Source organism: Pteropus medius, unplaced genomic scaffold (genome assembly GCF_902729225.1).
Source record: "Pteropus medius unplaced genomic scaffold, Ma_sr-lr_union100, whole genome shotgun sequence".
In the NCBI taxonomy this organism is placed as follows: Eukaryota; Metazoa; Chordata; class Mammalia; order Chiroptera; family Pteropodidae; genus Pteropus; species Pteropus medius.
Window position 1 is genome coordinate 9475700 of NW_024342473.1, and position 22853 is coordinate 9498552.

At 38.3% G+C, this 22853-nt stretch overlaps 2 protein-coding genes across 6 annotated transcripts in view; one reads left to right on the forward strand and one right to left on the reverse strand.

The window, feature by feature from the left end:
- Positions 1-13295, forward strand: part of CDKL1 (cyclin dependent kinase like 1) — a 46727-nt gene extending 33432 nt beyond the window's left edge. Inside the window, exons 5-11 of one of the 3 annotated variants that reach the window (XM_039865171.1) lie at positions 2304-2394; positions 2962-3162; positions 5267-5349; positions 8030-8125; positions 8276-8332; positions 9437-9607; positions 11162-13295. In XM_039865171.1, coding sequence (XP_039721105.1) covers positions 2304-2394; positions 2962-3162; positions 5267-5349; positions 8030-8125; positions 8276-8332; positions 9437-9607; positions 11162-11269 — 807 coding nt within the window. In that variant the 3' untranslated portion in view covers positions 11270-13295. Of the gene's footprint in view, positions 1-2303; positions 2395-2961; positions 3163-5266; positions 5350-8029; positions 8126-8275; positions 8441-9436; positions 9608-11161 lie in introns of those variants that run through there. The other 2 variants (XR_005653341.1, XM_039865172.1) reach the window with 2 other exon arrangements.
- Positions 13296-13697: 402 nt separating this feature from the next.
- On the reverse strand, positions 13698-22824 carry DMAC2L (distal membrane arm assembly component 2 like). 3 transcript variants are annotated; one of them, XM_039865175.1, is made up of 5 exons: positions 22714-22824; positions 17345-17456; positions 15978-16186; positions 15237-15408; positions 13698-14442 (listed from the first exon to the last, which is right to left on the reverse strand). In XM_039865175.1, the coding sequence occupies exons 1-5, from the start codon at positions 22796-22798 to the stop codon at positions 14328-14330; spliced, it is 693 nt and encodes a 230-aa protein (XP_039721109.1). In that variant the 5' UTR covers positions 22799-22824; the 3' UTR covers positions 13698-14327. The 3 variants fall into 3 exon arrangements, with proteins under 3 accessions (XP_039721109.1, XP_039721110.1, XP_039721111.1); XM_039865176.1 differs by lacking the exon at positions 22714-22824 and adding an exon at positions 17583-17779; XM_039865177.1 differs by lacking the exon at positions 22714-22824 and adding an exon at positions 17579-17749.
- Positions 22825-22853: the final 29 nt, after the last annotated feature.

Here is a 22853-nt window from a genome sequence, read left to right on the forward strand (position 1 = left end):
TAGCTAGTCCTTCTTGTTCATAATTCATAAAAGATGCACTTTTATGATTTTTAATAAAGTAGTTATACTTGTATACTGATCGGAAACTACTCAGATTTAAGGTAGCATCCCATTCACTTGGAGTCTGTACAGGTACCCTCAAAATACTCTGAAATTGGAGCGGGAAACCCTACGGGACTCATGCCTGTTTAGTTGCAGTAGGTGGAGTCCCAAGCATGATGCACAAGTGCTAGTGTCTGCTTTGGTGAGATATGAGTGCTAGGTCTGAAACGCAGCAGCCCAGTGGAAGCCTCTGACACTCTCGACACAGCGAGGCCTAGTGGAGGCAAGGTGGGCCTAGGTGGTGTGATTTCATAGATGCTGGGGAGCCTGCTGCTCCCTCCAATACAATACCGTCTGTTCCCTGCACACAGAAGCCAGATTCCAATATTGTAGTTTCATTTTGGCCACAAAGGCAATTTGACTGCAATATGTCATTCTACCGAATGCCAGGATCAATTTTGTTGGTGGGCCTGAATCCCCATCTTCGAGCTGTTCTAAGTGATTTGTCCTGACGCTGCCTTCTCAGAAGTAACAAATATGAAAGTAGCCAGCACTTCTCCCTACTGAGTCTCCGCCTCGCCAAGGGCTACAGTCCTTTTCAAAGTGCACGTATATAGCAGGGAACGTGGATACTTTATATTGCTATTTACTGCAAGTGAGGGTTAGCACTTTCCTGAGAGCAGGTTTTAGGATGGGAGAGCAAGAGAGACTGCATAAAGGCCCTGGTGAGGAAGTCAGAGACGCTAAAGACAAATACAGTGCATACCACAGTTCCCTGGAAAGCCCCTGACACTCTGTTTGGCCATATGTGTTAACGGGGGGAGGGTGCAGGAGCTTTAAAAGAATTCTCAAAACAAAATAGGAGCACATTCTTGCTCACGAATACTTCTGACCATCTGGCACCATGATATTCACGGGTGTACCCATTTATAGTAGTATGTGAAGCCAGTGGTAAAAGAGTGGAGATCTCAGGGCCATTAATTGCTGAGAACCAGATAGACTGTAATAAAATAACTCAGAAATTGTCTCCCAGATTTTTTTCCAGAGTAATTAATACCCTTGAGGAAACACTGACAGTGATCTCTCACTCTGAAGGTTCCTGGGAGTGAGCACCAGGCCAGGCCTAAGGAGAACCTCTATCTTCTCTCCAAATTCTAGAAAGTTAAGAATACCCCAGGGTTTCAGCTGCAAACCAAACAGAGTCTTTCACTGCAGAAGGATCCAACATTCTCTCTAGAGAGGAAAACACTTGGAAGAAGGGAAGATTATTAGGAACTCTGTAACAGTATTTTAACCCAATTGTTCTTTCTGTGTAATTATTAATTAGGTTGTTGATTTGTTCTTTGCCAAGAAAATTATTTAATAAGAAAATCATGTGGAGCTTCAGAAACATTCTTCTCACATCTCCCTGTTAAACAATGTCAGCTGCGGTTTGGAAACCACAGGTGATTTGAGTCTAAACTATGGAGTGTAGGCTACATCCCATGGGGGTGGATGCAGCTCAAAGAACGCTTGATGTGTGTGGGATGGAGCTGACATCTAGCGACTGTCTCCAGAGAGTGAGCACTGCCTACTCTTGTTTATCTTGTCAGGACAAATGTCAGAGCTGGAAGGGAGGTCTCTTGGCAGGCTCCCGGTTCCGCCCTTCTCTTCTCTAGTTTATCTCAACAGGCCCAGGGCTTGTCCTGTTTACCAGGCAGACTGTGTTCTGTTCTGTTAAACAACTGAATGATGAATTCTGCTTATGCACCAACTTGCAGCTCCAGCAGCCGCAGTGAAAACCTCGTCCAGAGCCTTTTAACATTTCCCTTTCACTTAGGGTTGCCAGATTAAATAAATATAGGACATCCAGTTAAATTTGAATTTCAGATAAACAATTATAACTTTTTGATATACGTATGTCTCAAATACTGCATGGAACATATTTATACTTAAAGATTGTTATCTAAAATTCAGATATGCCTGGGTGTTCTATATTTTTATTTGCTAAATCTGTCTACCCTACTTTCATTTTCCCTTTCACCCTTGTGACTTTTGGGTCTTTCAGGAATTTGGGATGATTCAGGCTATGATATGTATGGTACTAGATTTATTTTGTGCTCCTATTTTGTAAAATTTGCTGCTATTTTGCTGTTATCCAAAAGGCCAGTGAGAGATTCAAACGATTTCTCAAATATCTGCTAAATATTCATGTGTTTTATTTATCCCGTATATTACGGTTGCTCTTTAATAATCTGTTTTGGTTTAATTTTCGTGGCTAGTGCATACATAGAGATGTGAAGCCAGAAAATATCCTCATCACAAAACATTCAGTGATTAAACTTTGTGACTTTGGATTTGCTCGGCTTTTGAGTGAGTATTGAAGTCTTTCTTAAGGGTAGAAGATGGAAAGATTCTTTATATGATTTCAGTCTAAATGCTATAGAAAGCTAGTTCTTGTATATTTAGGGCATAGGCTTAATATAAATTACAATTCCATAATTATTGAAAACATATAGACACATACAGTTGTTTAAAATTATACCGTAGTAAAGTGGTTACTGAAAAGTATGTTACCCTCCTGGTTTCTACCATTTTTTGCTAAAAATAGTACTTTTCAAAAGTACTATTTTAGAAGAGTGGTTTTCAACTTTGGCTGCAGATTAGAATTATGTGGGGAACTATATAACTATAAAAACTATACTGATCTCCCCCCACCCATCCAGGGATTGTGGTTTAATTGGACTAGGGTGGTGACCAAGCATCAGTAATTTAAGAAATACTATATTTCAACTGATTTTATTGTGCAACAAGCATTGAGAAACGTTGATTTAGAAAAGCCACAAGATGGGGCACAAGCTCGATGTCTTGGGTCTTCTTCCTCCCGTTTTTGACCCCATGCTCCCACTGCTCTGTTTTCCATGTCCCATCACCGGCCAGCTGGACCGAGTGACTACTACACGGACTACGTGGCTACCAGGTGGTACCGCTCCCCGGAGCTGTTGGTTGGGGACACACAGTATGGCCCCCCAGTAGATGTTTGGGCAATTGGCTGTGTCTTTGCTGAGCTGCTGTCAGGGGTGCCTCTGTGGCCAGGAAAATCAGATGTGGATCAGCTCTACCTGATCAGGAAAACCTTGGGTAAGAGGTGTCTTTGTCCTGCTTTTGGGAAATTGGGTAGTTTTACCCTTGTCCGTGCAAGGCGGAGCCAAGCTCCTAGTCTCATCTAATGCCCTTCACAGTTATGAAGGAGGGAAACTCTCAACGTCCCGTTTAAATGACCCCATTCAAGGTATCTACATTTGTTTTAATAAAAAGAATCAACAATTTTGTGTATGTACTAATCGTCGAAAAAGACACAAGATTCTCTCTTCAGCGTAGTTTGGATCAAGTCAAACTCTGACTAATGATCATAGAAACAATAAAAACATCCATTTCTATAAGGGCTTAGCAGTTTACAGAATGCTAATCTATTTTATTTCATTTATGAAGTGGTAATTCATTCTTTTGATATCCTTGACTTCAGCCTGCCAGGATTGTTTGGATTATTTAGATGCTGTAAAGTAGGATTCTCAACCGTCTAAGTGTCAGGAAGAAAGACTCATTCTTCTAGTGTCACCTTCTCGTCTTGCTCTCCCATCTCCAAGCCCTTTCCTTTCTTTCTGCTTTTGGGGTGAAGGGGGAGGGTTGGAGAAGAGACAGAAGGAGAGGAACAGATGAAAAAGCCTGGAAGCAGTAATTGTTCTCTTCAAAAGTCAGGAAGTTTGGTTACTGCTTCCAGTGTATCCTAATTTAAAGTGAGCTTTTCCTCCTCTAATCTCTTGTAGCACCTGTTGTCACCATGTCTTGTCTTGTACTTTTATCTTCCCCAAAATATTATAAGCTGCCCGAGGGTGAGATCATGTCTTTTATTTCCATCTGTCCTCCACCAGTGTCTGCACGTAGTATGCAGTAAATACTTGCTGATGGCTTTCGATGAGTGACATGTAAGGCACCTTGGGGCCCTTCCAGGGACACTGAGCCTTCCTTTGCTGTTTCCCTGGGTGATTTTAGGACACCCTCTCCGTGTCCCTTCTCCCCTACTCCTCAGCTCTCTGATGGAAGAAAGTTGTAAAGGTACAGGCACTGTTCCCATCACGAAGCTCACCGAGACTGGGGGCAAGATATTAGAGAGTATATTTGGCCTGCTGGTCCAAAATGGGGCGAGACAGCAGCTTTTGGATTTGAGTGAGAGGTAAAGTTCCAAACCAAATTGATAAAGTCAGACAACTTGATACCCTGAGGTGAGAACTCCAACCCAGTCCAATAGCAGCATTTCTGGGGCCCTGGTTTAGAGGTTTTTGTCCTTGACTCTGCTCTGGGAAATGGGCCTTAGTGTGCCCCAGAGGTGCCTTTCTGAGTCTCCTTATAGTCTCTGAACAAAATTCCTCAAGTGCAGTATCCCTAAAAATTTACACAGAGGTGATGTTAGCTGATTTGGTTGAAATGTGGGCAGAGTAAGCCTCACATAATACAGAAATGCTTCTTTCATTGCTTCACATCATAAGAGCTTCTAAACAGTAGATGAAATGGGATTTTCAGGTGATCACTACTTGAGGAAACAAGAAGAGGTGGTTCCAATTTAGAAATGTATTCATTCTAGCAAGATCTTTCCTGATTTGTCTTCCTTCCATCTTCCCTCCCTTTCCCTCTCTCCCTCCCTTTCCCTCTCTCTCCCCCTTCCTCCTTTTCTCCCTCTCTTCCTCCCTCCCTTCCTTCCTCGTTCCTTCCTTCCCTTCTTTCTTTCCTCATATATTTATTGAGTACTTACTATGTGTCAGGCACTGTTCTAAGTGTTAGGCCAATACACTTTTATCTTGACTCATCAGGATTCAGTTAATATGATTTTGATTTGTAGTTGCTGCCTTTCACCATTTAAAAAAAAAAAAAAGAGGGTGTTACCTGATTTGTGTGTGTGTGTGTGTGCTTCTGAGTTGTTTGATTTCCTTAAATACACTGAGCCTCAAGGGGCAAGAACCTCGTAGCTTTCTGTTTCTGTGCACGCCTCCTCTATGCCTAAAACGGCACTTCGCCCACTGTAGGTCTCAGTATAGGTTTTTGAAGGTTGTCTTGATGCCTCTTGGAAGAGCAAACTGCTGTCTTTGTAGGCGTAGGCACAGGCAGACACTGCACTAGTGGAGGGAAACTATAGATCAGTGCTTGCTAATCAATCTCATTTTATCTTCCCCTTTCTTCTTGTCTAAAGGAGACCTCATTCCTAGACACCAGCAAGTGTTTAGCACAAATCAGTACTTCAGTGGGGTGAAAATTCCAGACCCTGAGGATATGGTGAGTGACCCATTTTGGAAAGAGTTCTGCATATCTGGGTTAAGGTTGCCAGCTTGTTTAAGTGGTGATCATTCTGTTTACACATGAAGTTGCAGGCTAACTAGGTTTTGGTAGTTACTCACCTGCCGGAACCCCATGGCCCATTCTGCACTGAAAGATCAATTTAAGAGTGGAAAAGAAAATTGGGGTAATTGGCTAGCCAGACCCTCGCCTTCACTGCTAATTTAGAGGCTGCTGATGGCAGAGCTTAGCTAGCATGATGGACAGGAATGCAGAGCTGCCTGCCTTAACCTCACCTGTTCATCATTTTCAGCAGCTGAAGCTAGGTAGCTCAGAGCCAATCAATTTTTAGACAGTGACTCATCCAGGAAAATCCAGCAGCATCCAAATCTCCTACTCTACTGTGTTCTCACTCCCCAGACTAGGGGCGGGGGCAGGCAGGGGGAAGGTAATGAACTCACATGGTCAGCCTTACTCTGGTGCCTGTCCTCTATGGCCAATGTGGGGAACACATTCATTCTAAAAAAACTGAAAAATTAAAAATGTACATAACCTTAGCCCACTTTCAAGAATTTATTCCAATGAAATTATTAGACAAAGGAATAAAAATGTAGCATTATTTGATAGAAATCATTTCCTTTAGTGTTTTATCAGTAGAGGATTAATTAAACAACATATGGTATATGCTTATAATTAAAAATACATAGCCAGTAAAAATAGATTTCTTATGTATTCACCTGGTAAAAAAAAAAAAGTCCACAGCATGTTGCTAAATGAAAAAAAAAAGGTTTTAAAACAGTATATTTAATTTGACATAATTAGAATATATATTTAATATGTAATGTATTTACATTATATATTACATGTATTTACATATATCAGTATAAAATAATATGACAACCTCTGGAATATCATACAAAGCTTTTTACATTTGTGAAATAAATGGCTGCAAGGATATATATAAAAATATTAACAGTGGATATCTCTCTGGTGAAGTAATTTTTTCTTTCTGTATGGTTTTTTATATTTTTTATGTTTTCTAGTGAGCCTGCATTATAATTAAAAACATTGCAGAACACAATTAAGGTTTGTGAAATCCTGAGTTTCTACTGTCTAAGGAAGTTACTTTCAAGTTGAAACTAACCCTCCCGTTGCTCAGTTTCCACATGACAGTTCTGTCAAGTTCCATTTGAGCTGTCTGTCCCCTCAACTTCTTGACTTGTCCCACAATGAAGCCCTCCACTTCTCGACTGCCTCCCCCTCCTGCCTTTCTAGCAATAGGAAAAGTGGATATGCTGGGACCGAGAGGAAGGAATGACACCTGGCATATGTGAGGTGACCTAGCTAGCTCCCTTATGACCTGGATGTTCCCAGTTCCACACTAAATATCCCTTAGGGATTTCCTGTTCACTTGTCTACCGGTGAAACCCCAGAAACAACCCAGGTTTCATAAACGTAAAATGCTTCCCATACATTTAAAAAAAAATGCTTCCCATGATTTCCCAGAGGTTGTCCTGCAGGGTATTTCCTGTTGACAGAAACACAGGAAGAAGCAGTGCAAGGGATGTGCTGGTTTAACATCTGTGCTGGAGTCCCTCTGTCGGTCAGTAACCCTGCAGGAGGGAGGCCTGCTTGCTTCTGGGGCTGGGAAAACCAGCTAAGCAAGCAGGATAGGACTATCATATCACAGCCAACCAGGCCGCCTCATCTCAGGCCTTGTTGCTGAGGCAGCAGAGTTCAGTGTCAGCAATGTCACGTCAATCCCTAGTGGTGCTCAGATTCAGCACACAGAAATAGCAAGAGAAATATTTAAGCTTTGGGGGAGGGGAGGCTGAGGGCGGGGGAGGGAGGAGGAAGGGCTACTCTCAAGGGCTAACACAAATCTGCTTTAGGATTTTTTCCCTTGTTAATCTTAAAACAGGCTCTTATCTCTTATCAGTGCTAATAAATGTGCACTTGAGAATTGGTTGTTGTTGGCCAGTTCCCCATCCAAAATAACACTGTGCTCGCAGCACTGGGGATTTTATTTCATTCAGAGAGCCTGGCCAGTCACTCCAGCTTCCAGGTCACACACTGCCATCTTTATACATGCAATGCACTTGTTCATTTATTTTACTCAGCTTGGCTGGCTCTTATTTTCTCAGCTCCCTTCTTTGATTAGCCTCTTTGTCAGTGGTATATCTCTTTAACTGGCCTGTCTGTCTGACTGACATTGGGCATTCCTCCCACTTTATTGTTTTTGTTATTCCTCAGTGTCTCCAGCATGTGACTAGAGCAAAATAGTCTCATATGGCCAAATGGAGATTGATAAATATCTGCTTGGAAGACTCTAAACAGCAGGATGATCAGAGAAACAGCAGGCTCTTGTGAGAGGAGACAACAGTGTTTATTTCAGAAAACCAAGAAGCATCTGTTCACCTGGGTAGCAAAACAAACAACGCTCCCACCAAACAAACAAACAAAAACCCAAACTATTTTGAAGCTCCCTTTACGTTAATATAAATAAATGAAATAATTGGGGCCCCCTTTATATAAATGCCAGTATAAGTGCAAAAATTATTCTGAGGCAAGGCAAGTTATATAAATTGAAGCACACACAAAAAAAAAGAAAATAATGATTGCTCGACATTTTTTTCTTCACTAGTGTTTTCTCAATTTTCTACCTACATCAGTTCTTCAGGAAGTGAAAGAAGTCATTAGGAAGAAAATTTGGAAAAGCCATTTGGAGGTGGTGAGAAAAGGAGCTTGTGAAACAGGCATAGGGAGGTTGTTTCAGGTGAGACGTATGTTGAGCAGAGGGTGGAGGAGGCAAGGAAGGTGCCAGGAAAATACTGTCACTCAAAAGAAATGCAATCTGAAGTAACCTTATATTTGAATATATTCTGTATGTAACCTCCCTCCCCCCTTTTTTCTTTTTCTAAAACAGGAACCACTTGAATTAAAATTTCCAAACATCTCCTATCCTGCCCTGGGGCTCTTGAAGGTAAAATCATGGCTTCCAGACAACCAGGAAGCACACAGCAGCTGTTATCATTGAGGAATCTATGGATTGAAAAGTGTTCCTTTTAGAATTCTTCTCCTCCTTTGAAAAGTATATGTATTTTCAGTTTTTAAAATGGGTCACATTCTATTAAAGTGAAAACATCTGTTTTTCACTTAAACCTAACATTGTATTTGAAATCTAAATTTACACGAAATAGACATTTCAGAGGAGTGGTGTTTGTTTTAAAAAAAAGGGTCGTTTTCTTCAAAACATGTTTAGCCATAGGATCTTTTTAAATAGCCAACTCCCTAGTATGTTTGAAGTAGGTTTTGATTTTCAGAAATATGTAGGTCATATGTAAATGAGGTACCAATTAAAATATTTGCAAGTTACTGTCAATGTCCTACCTATTTCAAAAAATATTTAATGCGATCACTGATGCATTTATAATAGAAAAAATGAGAGTTCCTTGGTATATGTGGTTGTGAGATTTAATCTATCTAAGTATGAGCCATATGGCCTAGTTACTGGCAAAGCAAATAGTTAAGAATGATATAAAGGGATGTATATTAAGCCTTTCTTTCAATGCAGGCACATATATGCTTGTAATGCATAGACTATTTTTCGAAGAATATACCAAAAAACAAAAAAAACAAAAAAAAAAAACGGATTTTAGAAAAGAGAATGGAAGAACTAGAATGGTGGAGAGATTTTGCTGGATCTTGTATGCATTTTATTTTTACCATGTGTAGGTATTATTTTCTAAATTAAACTAGTTTTTCCAAAGTATTTACAAGGGACCAAACAGGCTAAGTGGATTATTCAAGTTGGACACTGAGGTGTTCTACTCCTTCAGGACAGAACACCAACTGCCTCAAGAACAGCAGGTGGAGAAAATTTTTTTTGTTAGTATTTTTAGAAACTATTATGCGGTTACCTATTTAGGAATGATCGTGGAAGGAACTAAAATCATAATTGGTTTTATTTTCCTCTTCTTTCCCACCTTGTTCCCAACTGAAGTTTAATCTTACAAAGACAAAAAAAAATTAATAAGTTAATTTTATTTTAAAGTAGTAAGAAGATGGAATTTTTATGTTCTTTCAGGGCTGTCTTCACATGAATCCTGCTGAGAGACTGACCTGTGAACAGTTGTTGCAACACCCATATTTTGACAGCATCAGAGAAATAGGGGATTTGGCAAAAGATCATGACAAACCAACGAGGAAGACCTTAAGACAGAGCCGAAAGTACCGCTGCTTTACAGAAGCATCCAAGGTTGCAGCTTCAGATGATCTCATACTTGCTACCTAGTGTAGAGTCTGAATTTATACTTGAGGTGGCAACTGTGATTTGCAACTCCAGCACCCTTATTCCAACCCCAGAAGACAGGTCACATGATTGACCAACCAGGGCACCCACTATAGCTGCCTCTTAAGGCCGCTTCTCCCTGAATCCTAAAAGTGTCCTTGCCCTGCGGTGCCCAGCTGCCACACTTGGGCCAGGGTTTTTGGTGTTCATAAGCACAGGTCTCAGCCAGGTGCACGGGTGTGAGCCCAGCTGAGCATTTCTTGGAAAATGAAATCAGATTTATCCTTCTGTCATCATTTTTACCTTCAGTATTTATTGACATTCCAGGTTTATCCTAAAAAGAAACTGTTTTCCTCCCTGATCTTTTAATCATTAGAGTTGGCTAGGGTGAATGCAGTGATGAGTGCTTTCAGTGATAGCAGCAGAACAGTACATTTAACCAACGAATAGCCTCCAAACGTCTCACTGGGAACGTGTGAAGAATAGTGATTGGTGTTAGGTGGCAAAACAGCCTCCCAATAAGTGTCTTGTCACAGGCTGAAAGCTGTAATAATTTAGAAGGACTAGTTGGAACCGCAGCTGAGCTGGCTGCTCCTGGTCACTTCTGGATCTGCCTTAGATACTCCTTAAATTATCTTGCCTTAGACTTTCCCTTTGCAGCCTCCACTGCACAGCACACTGAATGGTGTCTGGTGGTGTATGAGGTTTGGAAGAGGGAAGAGGGTGGACAGGCCACTGGCAACAGGTACTGCATGAATTCCAGGACCCTAAGATAGACCAGAGTTTTGAAATTACAAATGTCTTTATTTTATTGACCCGGGTAGCAATACAGGCTAGAAATACTTCCCCCCCACCCATTACCCCTTATCTGTTTCTTTGTGTTCAAGAGTAAAGGTCTTGATGGAAATACTTTTACTTGAAAGAATAGGGGAAGCCCCTAATTTATGTATATTGCTTGTATGTACTGAAGGATTCAACTGTTTGATTTAAAAATAATAAAAAGTACCCACTTTTCAGATACCTAAGGCCATATAGTACTATACAAGAAATATGTGTTCTCCTTACCTTCATTTGACATTGACAATAAATTTAAACATTTTCTGGTGGCAAGAAGAGAGCAGTTTTGTCTTTTAAGGAGTAAATGGGAAAATTGCCTAAGTGCTCCAGACATCTGTTTTCTTTGCTATAAAACAAGGCATTGGCTTAAATGATCTCTAAGGTCCCAGGAAGCTCTTAACTCCTGTGAATATGTGCTTTTTTCCAATATGGTTAACATGCAGATTTTTTCCTTTTTCATACTCTTTAAATTTTCTTTAATGTGTGTTTTGTCTTTTAATATAAAATAAACCTTTAAAAGGAAAAAGTAGAGACCAAATTTAAACCTTTTGTCTTCTCTCAGGTTCTGGATTCTGTTGCACAAAAACTGTTTCTCTGCTGAAAAATTTACTTTTGTGTGATGTGTTATCAGTGGTGAAAAAAGATGTACAGCATTGAACCTAATTCTGTGTTTTGTATTTTTAGTTGCAGTACCTACCTCAGCTGACTAGCAGCAGCATCCTTCCAGCTTTGGATAATAAGAAGTACTACTGTAATACCAAGAAACTTAACTACCATTTTCCAAACATTTAAGGAGCTTGGAGACTGATAATAAAAAGAATTGATGAATAACTCGAAGAAAATAAAACATATATTTGATTGAAAACAATCACAATATTGAGCAAACTTAAGTAACTGGGGGAGGTCACTTGGCAAGATGTGAAGGGAAATTCCAGAGGCAGCCTTCTGTGCTTGCTGATGGTGTCTAGAACAGAAAGGAAAAACTTGGATTTTCACTTGTACTTTTATTTTAAAGTAGCTGAGTTTATGGACAGCTATATAAATGGTATCTATGGACAGCTATATAAATGGTATCTACTGTCCATACATCAGGCAAAACTAGAGATGTAAAAAAAACTTATGCTTCAATTGTACCATATGCAACAAATGAAAAATAGATTCTAAAATGCCTATATGTATTTCCCTTGCTCTTTGTCATCTTGAGTCCCACATTCTTCTGCCTTTTTTGATTGTCTCAACATCACATTTAAGGAGTTTTGGTTCTTGAAATCAAAATATGTAAAATTCCATTTCTTGCTTGCTCTCTCTGAATTTTATATTTTAAAACATTTTGCAGAATATTTAAGAGTTGTTAAAAAACATTTAATATCATATGGGTTATAAAAAGATTAACTTATATGCTTATATATTTAATGATGTGTGTATAGACATTTCTTACATATTCTTTTTATCTTTAGTAAAGGATGCATCTTAGTCATTTTTGCAGGCAGGATGGATTTACTATAATCCATCTACACTTGTTCACTCTATTCCCCTTGCAAACAATGGCATGAAGACTGGCAGATGACCAAGGTGATCAAGAGGTAGAATAAGACCTATAGGCTTGGCAGGAACTGAGCCTGCCAACCTGAAAATAATTAATACTTCATTCTCTCCAGCTATGCCTCAGACTTGGAGACAGATCTACAGGCAGGACTTTAGTGATCTGGATTTTAGAAGAAATTGTGAGCTTTTGTTTATGAAAAGACATTAGGTTATAAATTGATATTTTCTCTGAAATATCTTTTTACACTATATGTATATGTGTATGCGTATATATGTGTATATATATGTACTATACTAACAACTACTAATAAAAATGTCCAAAATGATATTGAGGATTCCTAACTTTGCAGTGATACTTAAAATGATGACATATAATTAGCTTCGATTTGGCCTATTGCTTCTATTTGAAAAGTTTTTTCATTCTTGTCACCTGGACACGAGGGCAATATAAAGTTCACGTCTGTTTCTTATATCTCAAAGCCATTTTTGGTTGATGTGCTACTATTTTCTAGCAGTTCTTAGCCATGGTTTTTGAAGGTGTATTTTACTGTTTCTTCAAAACATTTCTTCTGTACTGTTTACTGCTATGTTAATTTTCTTCATGACAGCATTTGCCCTTATTCACTTACAGCTAAGTAATCCACCCAATTCTGGCAACTGTTCAATAATCTTGGCTACTCCAGCCAGTTTAATATCCTGAAGCTTCCTGATGTATATAGTATATAGCTTCTTTCATAGAGCTGATAGTGGGCTAAATACTAATCCCAGTATTATTTAATTCTTGTTATGCAGCCTTGATTCGAGGAAGTACATCCAACTTCTGTGAGTAGTTTACATTTTGTGGGTTTTTTTCCTTAACCCAAAACAATATGCTTGACGAGGCAGATGACTATAATTGCCTAATTCATTTAACAGTTTGACAGAAAACTCTTCAGAATAGAAAACTAGCTCCAGACTAAACTGTGGTGAATCAGTTGCCTCACCATACAGTAATCTAACAAATGAGATAGAAGCGCTTATTTTTTTTTCTACTGAGTTCTATTAAATGTATGCTTATGTTTAACTTATTCATATCTGCAATTCTTTCTTCAGCATGAGATCACCACTGTTTCACATGAGACTGTTTTATATCCTTGTCTTTTTTAATTTACTATTTTCTGATTTTTTTAAAATGACAGTGGCAATCATATTAGTAAACAGTATATCATTTATGGTATGTGCTATTGACATAAGTTGGTTTCTAAACACAATTAAAATTCATTTTCTGCCTGAACGCTACATCATAGAGTTTATTTTAAAATTATTTCCAGTCAAAGTTATATTCAGCAGCTTACTGTTCAAACAGACAGAAATCCATAAATGAAATGGCATATAACTAACAATAAAAGAATCAGGGCCGCTTCAGGCAGGTAGGAATAAGGATCTGTTTTTACCTATTAATGATATTCTTTATCTCTGCTTCCTAGATATAAATTGAATTTTGTGCTTATACACTTCTTTTTGAAGTCCCTTGCACTCACAGGAAGTAGTGTCCAACATATACGAGGAAATAAAAATTGTAATTGACATTTTAAACTTTTCTGTTTAAATTGAAGCAAAATGTAAGTAGGGCCATGCTGGTCTTCATGATTGTTTCCTCTGTTCTATTGCAATCAGCAGGACGATTTGAATTCAGTCAAGTCAAGTATTTATGTCTACTTTTAATAAAACACCAGACTAAGCTTACTAAATAGACAAATTAGCCAGAAACTATTCAGAGAACGAGTGTATGTGATAAAAAACACAGGAATGCAGGATCATGAGAAAGGCATGCAAATGCCAGGAAGCCAGATGAATGAATGCCTCAACAACCACTGACTACTTTGCATAATTGACTCATCAGTGAATCTGAAATTTAGCTTCCAATTTTTCATAATTGTATATTTATAGTATCATGCTTCAATAATTTTAAAATGTAACAAACTACTGTTAAAATACAATAAATATGTTGTACACTTAAGTCACTTTAAAGAACTAAGTATATCAGGAGATATCTGTATAGATATCTATATAAAATGAGGAATATATTAGAATTAAAATGCTACCTGGGTTGCACTTTTCTTAAAATGATTTAATGTACTTAAACTCTGTTTCCAGTTTAGTAACTAGTGAGTCACATGTGAATATTTTCTACATGATGGACTCTGCTTCTAAAATGTCATGATATACTATCCTTATAGTTCTACTGATGATTATATAATACTTGATGCTGTTTAGGATCAATAATTTTAAATGATACTTTATATTGAATAAGGCACTTATTATTTTACTTCAAGTCTAATTTTAGTTCCAGAGAAGGTAGTGCTGTCTTAAAGGCTTGAACAAGGTTTTCTTTATCTCTTATTCCAGGAAGATCACTTAACAACAAATACTTGAGTTTTCTGTAAAAAGAGAAAGAAAAAAGTTACTTCAATTTGGCCTTTACTCTTGCAGCATTAAAAATAAACTCAATTTATTGACTTTTAGAAAAAAATTACACACAGAATATGTATATGTCACTCTATACTTTCAAAATGACTTTTAGAACGGTAGTCTTAGAGTACTACTTTAAATGAAATTCATGCTAGGAACTAAGCCAGACTTTGGAAAGTTTTGTTCTGAATTATAGCAATAATTCTAGCTATATCTTTCCAAATACTAAATGTATATTACGGCATTGAACTCCTTTGCATGTGAGATATAAAATATGAATTTTAACCTAGAAAAGGAAAAAAATTGGGAAAGTTTTTAAAGGAACTGAAGTTGCTATTAAAAGACGCAGCCTTGAGGCTTCAACTAATATAAGAGACAAACAACCTAGTACTTTTGATTCTAATGCTTAAAATTTCTCAAACTTCCTGTGATAAGTTATTGGCAGAACGTGAGGAAAATTGCTTTAAAAGATGGAGAGGAAGCATACTAGCTAGTGTTTATTGAGAGCATACTGTAGGAGCCACCATGCTAGGTGTTTTATATAGATTTAATTCTTTAAAAAGATGCCCCCTAAAAAATGCAATAAAACCTTAACATGTTAAGATTAATAATTTTAACTGTTCTAAAGTATTACAGATGAAAGATAAGTCGTTTTCTTAAATCATATTTTCAGAGCTAAAGATACTACCTCTCAACTGTTTTAAATTCTGATTATTCACCTTAACATCATTATCAAATTTTCACTTTGGCACTGACCGCCTACCTTAAATGATGCAAAGCAATGATGCCTTTGTCTGTGATATTCCCACATGAAATTATTTCCATTTCCAACATGCTTTTTTGTAAATTTTCAAGTTGACCAAGTCTCTCCAAACAGTGATCCTCGATATAATGACACTTGCATAACCTTATTTTTTCAACATGCTGTAGGCCCTCTGGGGGTTAAAAAAAAAAGTTCAGTTTAAGAATCTGCTTTACCATTAAGATGACCAACTGTCCTAGCTTCACGGGACTGTTCTGGTTTTAAGACTGAAAGTCTAATGTCCTGGAAAAGCTCTCAGTCCCAGGAAAAGTGGAACAATTAGACACCTTATTAACCATACAAGGTGTTCACAATATGTGTTGTGCTGATAGACAGGAGCAGTCAGACTCTCATGCGTTGGAGGAAAGAAATGCGCACATAAGCATAAGCTGTGTGGATATAATTATTCTTACATTTTTGAGGATTTCTCAGTGACAGAACTTTGACAAATATAATTTGACAAACAAGGTCTTAAATTTTAAGTCAATAAACCACATAACAAAGTCATGTAGAGACGAGCTCAGTGAGGGGAGAGAGGAAGGTATTTGTAACTTCTATTTAATTTAAAAATAAATATCATACATAGGAAGAAACTGGACTGTACTGGTAAAAAGGATACACTTATGACTATAATATTCAATTGCAACAAAATGTCACTAAAAATCGGCTGCATTTCCCATAAGCAAATGATAGGGTAATTACCCATGTGATCAAATCCAATGCTCATGATACAAGAGTCAGTGGCATCGATTGCCTGGATCTTGTATTTGTCCAGAGGGCCTGTTGGGAGGTTGTTGTAGTCCTTCTGCCACCTCTCCTGGCCATGGTAGCGCACCATGGCCCCACAGCGCAGCAGCCACTCAGAGGCTGCCCTGTCAGGGCCGACATCCTTGATGCGTTCATAATCTACTCTGTTGCAAAGAGAACAAACGCAGTTAGCTTTTACTATGATCACTAGATTCTTAACTATATTCACCAACATAAATATAGAATAGCAGCAATTTTTCATATGAAATGACTGAGGAGGGAGACAAGTATATTAGTGAGATCTATATAAAACAGAAACATACAATAGCTCTACCTGCTACCTTTCCTACTTTTTGTTTCCAAGTGAACACTGTCAAGGCATATTTATTATTTTTTTATTAATTTATTAAGATTACAGAACTATTTCTTTAAAATTTTTTTAAATTTTATTATTAGTTTCAAGTATACAGTACATTGGTTAGACATTTATATAGTTTATGAAGTGATCCCCATGATTATTCTTTCCTCTGGCTCTACACCTAGCCATTACATTGCTGCTGACTGCATTCCCTAAGGCATATTATTTTTATATGAGTTTATCAGGCAGACATGAGTCTTCATTGATTCATATGTAGCACAGTGCTTGACACCAGGAGGTACTCAATAACACTATATTAAAGACAAAATGCATTGAATGAATGGTACACTTGGTTGTCTTTATTAATAATAAAAGATTAAAGGGAATAATTTTGAACCTATGTTCAAATTAATTAATTAATCTCATTAAGTGATATTAATTTCTACACATGGCTTTTTCTCTAGTTAGTGGTGTTAATGCTATATTAAGTAACAAGGAAGTTAGTTTCATCAATTTCAAAATATTTCTAAGCATGCCCAACTCACTTTTTAAAAACTTGCATTTCCTTGATAGCATTCAAAAAGCTAACTACATTCCTTAAGAAGCTATAGAATAAAATATTCTAAAATTACATTTACTGAGCTATTCAGATTATAAAAGTAATAAATATTTTAGAAAACTTGAAAGACATGGCAAGACCAAATAAGAAAAGAAAAATCACTGAACTCCTGCAAAGCAGTCAAGTGAATATTTTGTAATCTATTTTTTTGTCTTTATTCAGTGCTTGTGTGTATGTTTTATTTGTTTTCAAACAAAATGAGGTTCATACTGCATCTGTACAAAAAAAAACATTTGAAATATACAAAATAACCAAGTAGCTATTGGGAATTCACTTAACTTTAATAATCCCTTTAATAAGAGTAACTTACTTATTAAACTCTTCACTTTAATAAGAGTAACTTACTTATTAAACACTGCATTCAACCAGCCCCAGAAGTATCTGGAGTCGCATGACCATGGGAGTTTCTTTAAGCCACACAACCGCCGGGAAATTTTTCCAAACAGCATTATTTGATCTGGACACACAAAACAGTATTCATATTAGATCATCGGCTGGCAATCAGAGTCACAAACATATAGTCACTTACTTAACAACTCCAAAGTCGATTCTCTTGTGCCAATAAAACTAATGACTCACTTGCCTCTCAATAGTTATTGAGCAAGTCACTCATGTCTCAGTTTCCCGGTTTCTTTCGCTACAAAAAAAGAGGGTCTCTGTGGTTCCTTCCAGCCTTGACTTTAAGTTCCATTGTTCTAGCCTCAGTTGGCATCTGCCTGCAGGTTGCCACCTGGTGTCCATTCAGGCAGTGCACCTAATTCACTGAAACCAGCTCCACTCCTATAAATCACCTATGGAACGATGTGTCAAGGTCAAGACACTTACATCTAGGAAAAAAGAAGAGACATGGAAACAGATTTTCCTGTGACAAGGCTGCAAAAAGTGTCGCTAGAACAGTGAGAGGAATGATGGGAAGGCAGCTGGGAAAGACTGGGCAAGTAACTTCGCTTCTCTGACCTTTGATTTTTTCATATTTAAAATGAGATGATGTGCTCAGATGATTTCCAGATGTAAAAATCTATAACCATGAGCTGAGAAGGTGATTTTTAAATTGGGTTTCAATCTGATCTCAAGTTTCTCTGATAGTGTGCTAGGTGTGTGTGTGTGTGTGGGACAATGATAAATGAAACTCTGTCTCTGCCTTTGAGGAGCTGACAACTTAAGGTAGGGTGGAGTCAGCTAAAACAGGCTACTAAGTAGATGAAATAAAGGATAGACCCTGATAAATATCTCAAAAGAGTTAAACTAAGAATAGATCAGGATTTCAATAAAGATACTAGGAAAAGGACTGTCAAGTGATTAGCTGAGGCAGGAATATTTAAGGCATGTTGTAGTTCAGTTTGGTTAGTACATGGGGGTGATGAGGAGACAGGGTCTGGCAAGATCTGGCAGGGAATTTGGACTGTCTTATGCAGGTGGTTGGGAGTCAGAGGTTTTAGCACAGCACAGTGGCATTGTTAGAGCTGTGCTTCAGGAATATTACTCTGCAGCAACAAGATTAAGTATAATAAAACAAGACAGACAGCTAACAAGGGCTTCAACTATATGTGGCCATGGGAAAGGGTCAAGTGAGGGAAAAATGGGAATGACATTACAGAATGGATTCTGCATGACTCAGTAAGTGAGATGTAGGGGCAAGAAGTTCAAGATGACACCAAGTTTTGGTCCTGAGTCACTGGAGGGATGATGGTGCCACTATCGGAAATCAGTGTCAGGAGGACAGAGTTCAAGTTCTTCCCACCCCAGTTTTCCATATTCTATATATGAAGTGTTCGCAGAAGTAGAGATGACCAAAAAATCATTAGAATCAGGGTCACAAAATGGTGGTCTGAGCTGGAAGGAGCTCAGACCACCTAGACTAAACCTTTTATCTAGAGATGAGGAAACCAAAGCCCTGATATTAAGTAACTTGCTGACACCCTAAATCCTTTCTGGAACAAGGTGGGGTTTTAATAAATGCATGTGTTTAAAAGGACTTGCCCAATGTTTCATAGCTAATTGGTGGCAGTACTGAAACTTGAACCTAGTTCTACTACCAGTCTAAGGTTCTACCCTTAGTCATTGGCTGGTTCTACAATTCAGGAAAAAAAAAAAAAAAAGAGGATGAGAGAGGCCTGAGTGGGAACCATCTTAGAGCTGAGGAAGTGACAAAGGGTGTTGAGATTGTGGAATGGTGAAAGATAAGGTCTGAGGACAGAACCTGTAATCATTTACCAACTTTCTCCCTTTTCCTCCATCACTTTGCTTTTATTACTGCAAACCTTTCCCCATAATATCATCACATTCTCAGCCCTTTCCAGCTTTTTGTTAAAGGTCTCTCCACCTGTGCCCACCTCTAATAACCATTGACTGCTAACCTTCATTTACAAACCTGGCCTTTCCAGCTTCAACTTAGGCCGTTCCCTCTATACTGTCCCTCCCTGCCCACCCAATCCTGTCTGTGGAAATCTTACCCAACCTCAAGACCTTATTTAAATGCCATCTTCATCCATCCATCCACTCATTCACTTAATAAATACTTAACACAGGTCTGCTACACCTAGTGCAAGAGATACAATGAGAAGATAAAAAACCAAACAAAATAGAGACAAAGACATGGTTCCTGTTGTCATTGAATGTATAGTCTAATGAAGGCAGACAACATAAATAACGTGCAACATGGTGTCTTAGAGGAGGTATGAAAAGTTCTGTCAGAGCACAGAGGAGTGAAGAGAAGGCTTCACACTAGAGTTTTCTTTTGCAATGGATTTTAAAAGATTAAGAGTTTCTAGTTAAGCAGAAAAAAGTATGCAGAGCGAAAGAGCAAGGATCACATTTTATTTCCATTTTTCTTAGCATCTAGCAGTGCCATGTCCCTAACAGAAGTTTAACAAATATTTACTAATTAAGTCTTCAATAGTTGATATATTTCCGTGGAAAAAAATAAAACCAGAGAAACTGTTAAACAGGTAAGAATGATCTGTGAAAATGTAAGTACTTTCACTTGATTCATTTTGGCCCACATTATATAATACTGCTCAAAAAAAGGTCCAAATTTACTTTAGCTATGATCTCTAAAAGTACGATATCACAATAAAATAATCTAAATATAAAAATCAAATTTTTATTTGGCGCTAAAGGTAAAAAAATTAATTGGTAAGTTTTTACGTTCTCAACTGTGACTTTGCTAATTGGTTTTAGGAATTTCAGATAAAATCAACCAACTACTGGGAATGTTTTCTACAGGGAAAGAGGAGACCTCTAGTGGTGGGTTGGTTAATTTAATTCTAATGAATTAAAAGAGACCAGTTAAAAGCAAGTTAAAAAATAATCACTACTAAGTTACTGCTGCAATAAATAATTCAGGAATTAAAACAATTAAAAAACTTCTTTCATAATATGGCTTAGGGCTGTAAGTTTGTAATAGATGTTTCTAAAGGTTGCCATTATGTTTGTGACTTGAAAAGTTCGGACCTTTAATAATGACTCAAAATAGGATATATAGTGTGTCTCAGTAGATTTGAGAGTCTCAATTTGCATAAAAAGATTGTTTTTTATGCAAATAAAAAAAGTGGAAGTTCTGTTTTTATATTTCAAACATAATTATTCAAAGCGATGGCTAACTTAGCAGTCAAAAGACCAAATAAGGAACTAGTTCTTGAGGATGTAAAAATGTGGAGAGTGGCGGGGTGGTATAAGAATTGGAGAATTATAACCCCACCTCATTGCAAATAACCTATCATTGATGCCGATTCTTATTCCTGACGAGTCTAGTGAAATACAACAGAGCAAGTCATTAGAAATTAGAAGCAAAGGTCCCAAAGGCCATCTCTGGGCCAACATCACATGGCACTCATTGAACACCTTCTAGGTTCTGACATCAGTAGAAGATGAACATGAATTCTCAGCTGAGGAAGGTGGTGTCATGAATACAAATGTCTCTAGCCAAAGACATTACAGAGTGTACAAATGTAAGGTGAGCTCTTGATTTGAAAAAGATCATTCAAATATTGCTGGTGGGAATGTAAAAAGGTACAGCCACTTTGGAAAAGAATTAGGCAATGTCTTACAAAGCTAAATGTGTTTTGTATCATATGACCCAACAATTGGATCCTTGGGTATTTATCCCAGAGAAACAAAAACAGGTTTACACAAAAAGCTGTGTACTAATATTCATAGCAGCTTTATTCAAAATAGCTAAAAACTGGAAACTCAAATATACTTCAATGGGTGGTTAAACATACTACTCAGCAATAAGAAGGAACCATTGCTACATACAATTTGGATGGATCTCAAGGGATTATACTGAGTGAAAAAAGCCAATTCTGAAGTTACATATGGCATAATTGTTTATATAAATTTTTAAAATGGCAAAATTATAGAAAGGGAGAACAGATTGGGGAAGGGGTGCACTGCAGGAGGGAAGTTGATACGAGAACCTACAAATGTGACAAAAACTATAAGGAACTAAATACTTGTATAAATGTAAAACTAGGGAAATCTGAATAAGATTGGTGGATTGTGTTGATTTCAATTTCCTGGTTGTGATGGTGTACTATAGTTTTGCAACATGTTCTCATTGGGGGAGACTGAGTAAAGGGTACACAGGATGTCCATTGTTTCTTAAAACTACATGAGAATCTACGATGATCTCAAAATTTAAAAATTGACTTAAAAAAATAACCATCTTTTCTTCTAAATTTGTGATGGAACAAGCAGGTAATATTCTACATTGTTTTCACAATTAAAGCGAAAAATGTACAACTATCCAGGAGGTAAAATCATTTGAGCAAATAAAAGCAGTCATTTATCACGTATGTCACTGCGAGAAAAACCTGATGAGCCTTATCTCATGTAATCCAAGACACAATACTATTACTTAGTTCACAAGGGAGGGTCTGAGGCATAGAGGGGAAATGGACTTCCCTCAGTCATCTAACTGATGACTGGAACCAAATACAAACAGGCAAGAAAAGTCCTTTCAGCAATAAGTGTACATTCTATTTTTCTGTTCAGCTGTTCTCACTCTAAAAATTAAAAACTGCCATCAAGCGCAGAGAATGGGTGTTAAACTGGCACAGTGATAATGACATAATTTCACGGAGTTAGGTTTTTTTTTTTTTAGAAATTACACAGCCCATCTCCCTCATTTCACGGATAAGGAAACAAGTGAGATGTGACCTGTACAGGTGAGTCGCTGTTCTCAGGCCTGTACAGCATATTTAAAAATCGTACCTCGGCCTAGTTTAAGGAAAGAGATTGCTAAATGATGGCAGAGACCGAGCCGTCTGGTTCATCTATGTGCTCAATAATTACAGGAACAACAAATAACTGAATGACACCGCCAGGAGCCCCACAAAAAATTCAGAAGACTTCAGGCTATCAGGCGTTGCCGTGGCAAAGAGCCTCGGTGTGGAGCGACGTGGGAGCACCCCTTCAGTGGGCACTCCGCTAGGTGGGGACCCAGCAATCCGCTTGGCGCAGACCCGGGACAGGGCCGGGGCGGGCCTAGAGAGAAGGGAGGCCAGGCCGCTGGGCCCGTCCAAACGAGTTTTCCCCATAATCACGCCCAGACTTTCTCCTGCGGCTCTGAGTCCGCTCAGCAGTGAAGGTCGAAAGCGCGCGACTCAGCGGAACAGGTTTTCCGTAAGCCCAGCGAGGGGAGAAGCGAAAGGGCAGAGCCTAACCACCACCCTGGCACCACCCCGCTGCGGGCCTAGCTCCTCTCTACTCACGGAGTGGAATGGAGGGAGCGAACGAGCGTCCCTCGCGTCTACGCCAGCGCCCGCCTGCCCTTCGCCCTCTGCCGCGCGCGCCCATTGGTCACTTGCGGCCGCCCCCACGTGGGCGAAGGCGCGCGCCTCATTGGTCCCTG

Bases quoted from the DNA above. Each gene is read 5' to 3' on its own strand.
- DMAC2L (XM_039865175.1), bottom strand. From the start codon at position 22,798: ATGGGCGCGCGCGGCAGAGGGCGAAGGGCAGGCGGGCGCTGGCGTAGA. The intron at 17,457-22,713 runs GTGAGTAGAGAG...TTGTGTGTCCAG, and splicing joins CGCTCCCTCCATTCCACTCC to ATCAAATAATGCTGTTTGGA. The intron at 16,187-17,344 runs GTAAGTTACTCT...TCTTTGCAACAG, and splicing joins TTGAATGCAGTGTTTAATAA to AGTAGATTATGAACGCATCA.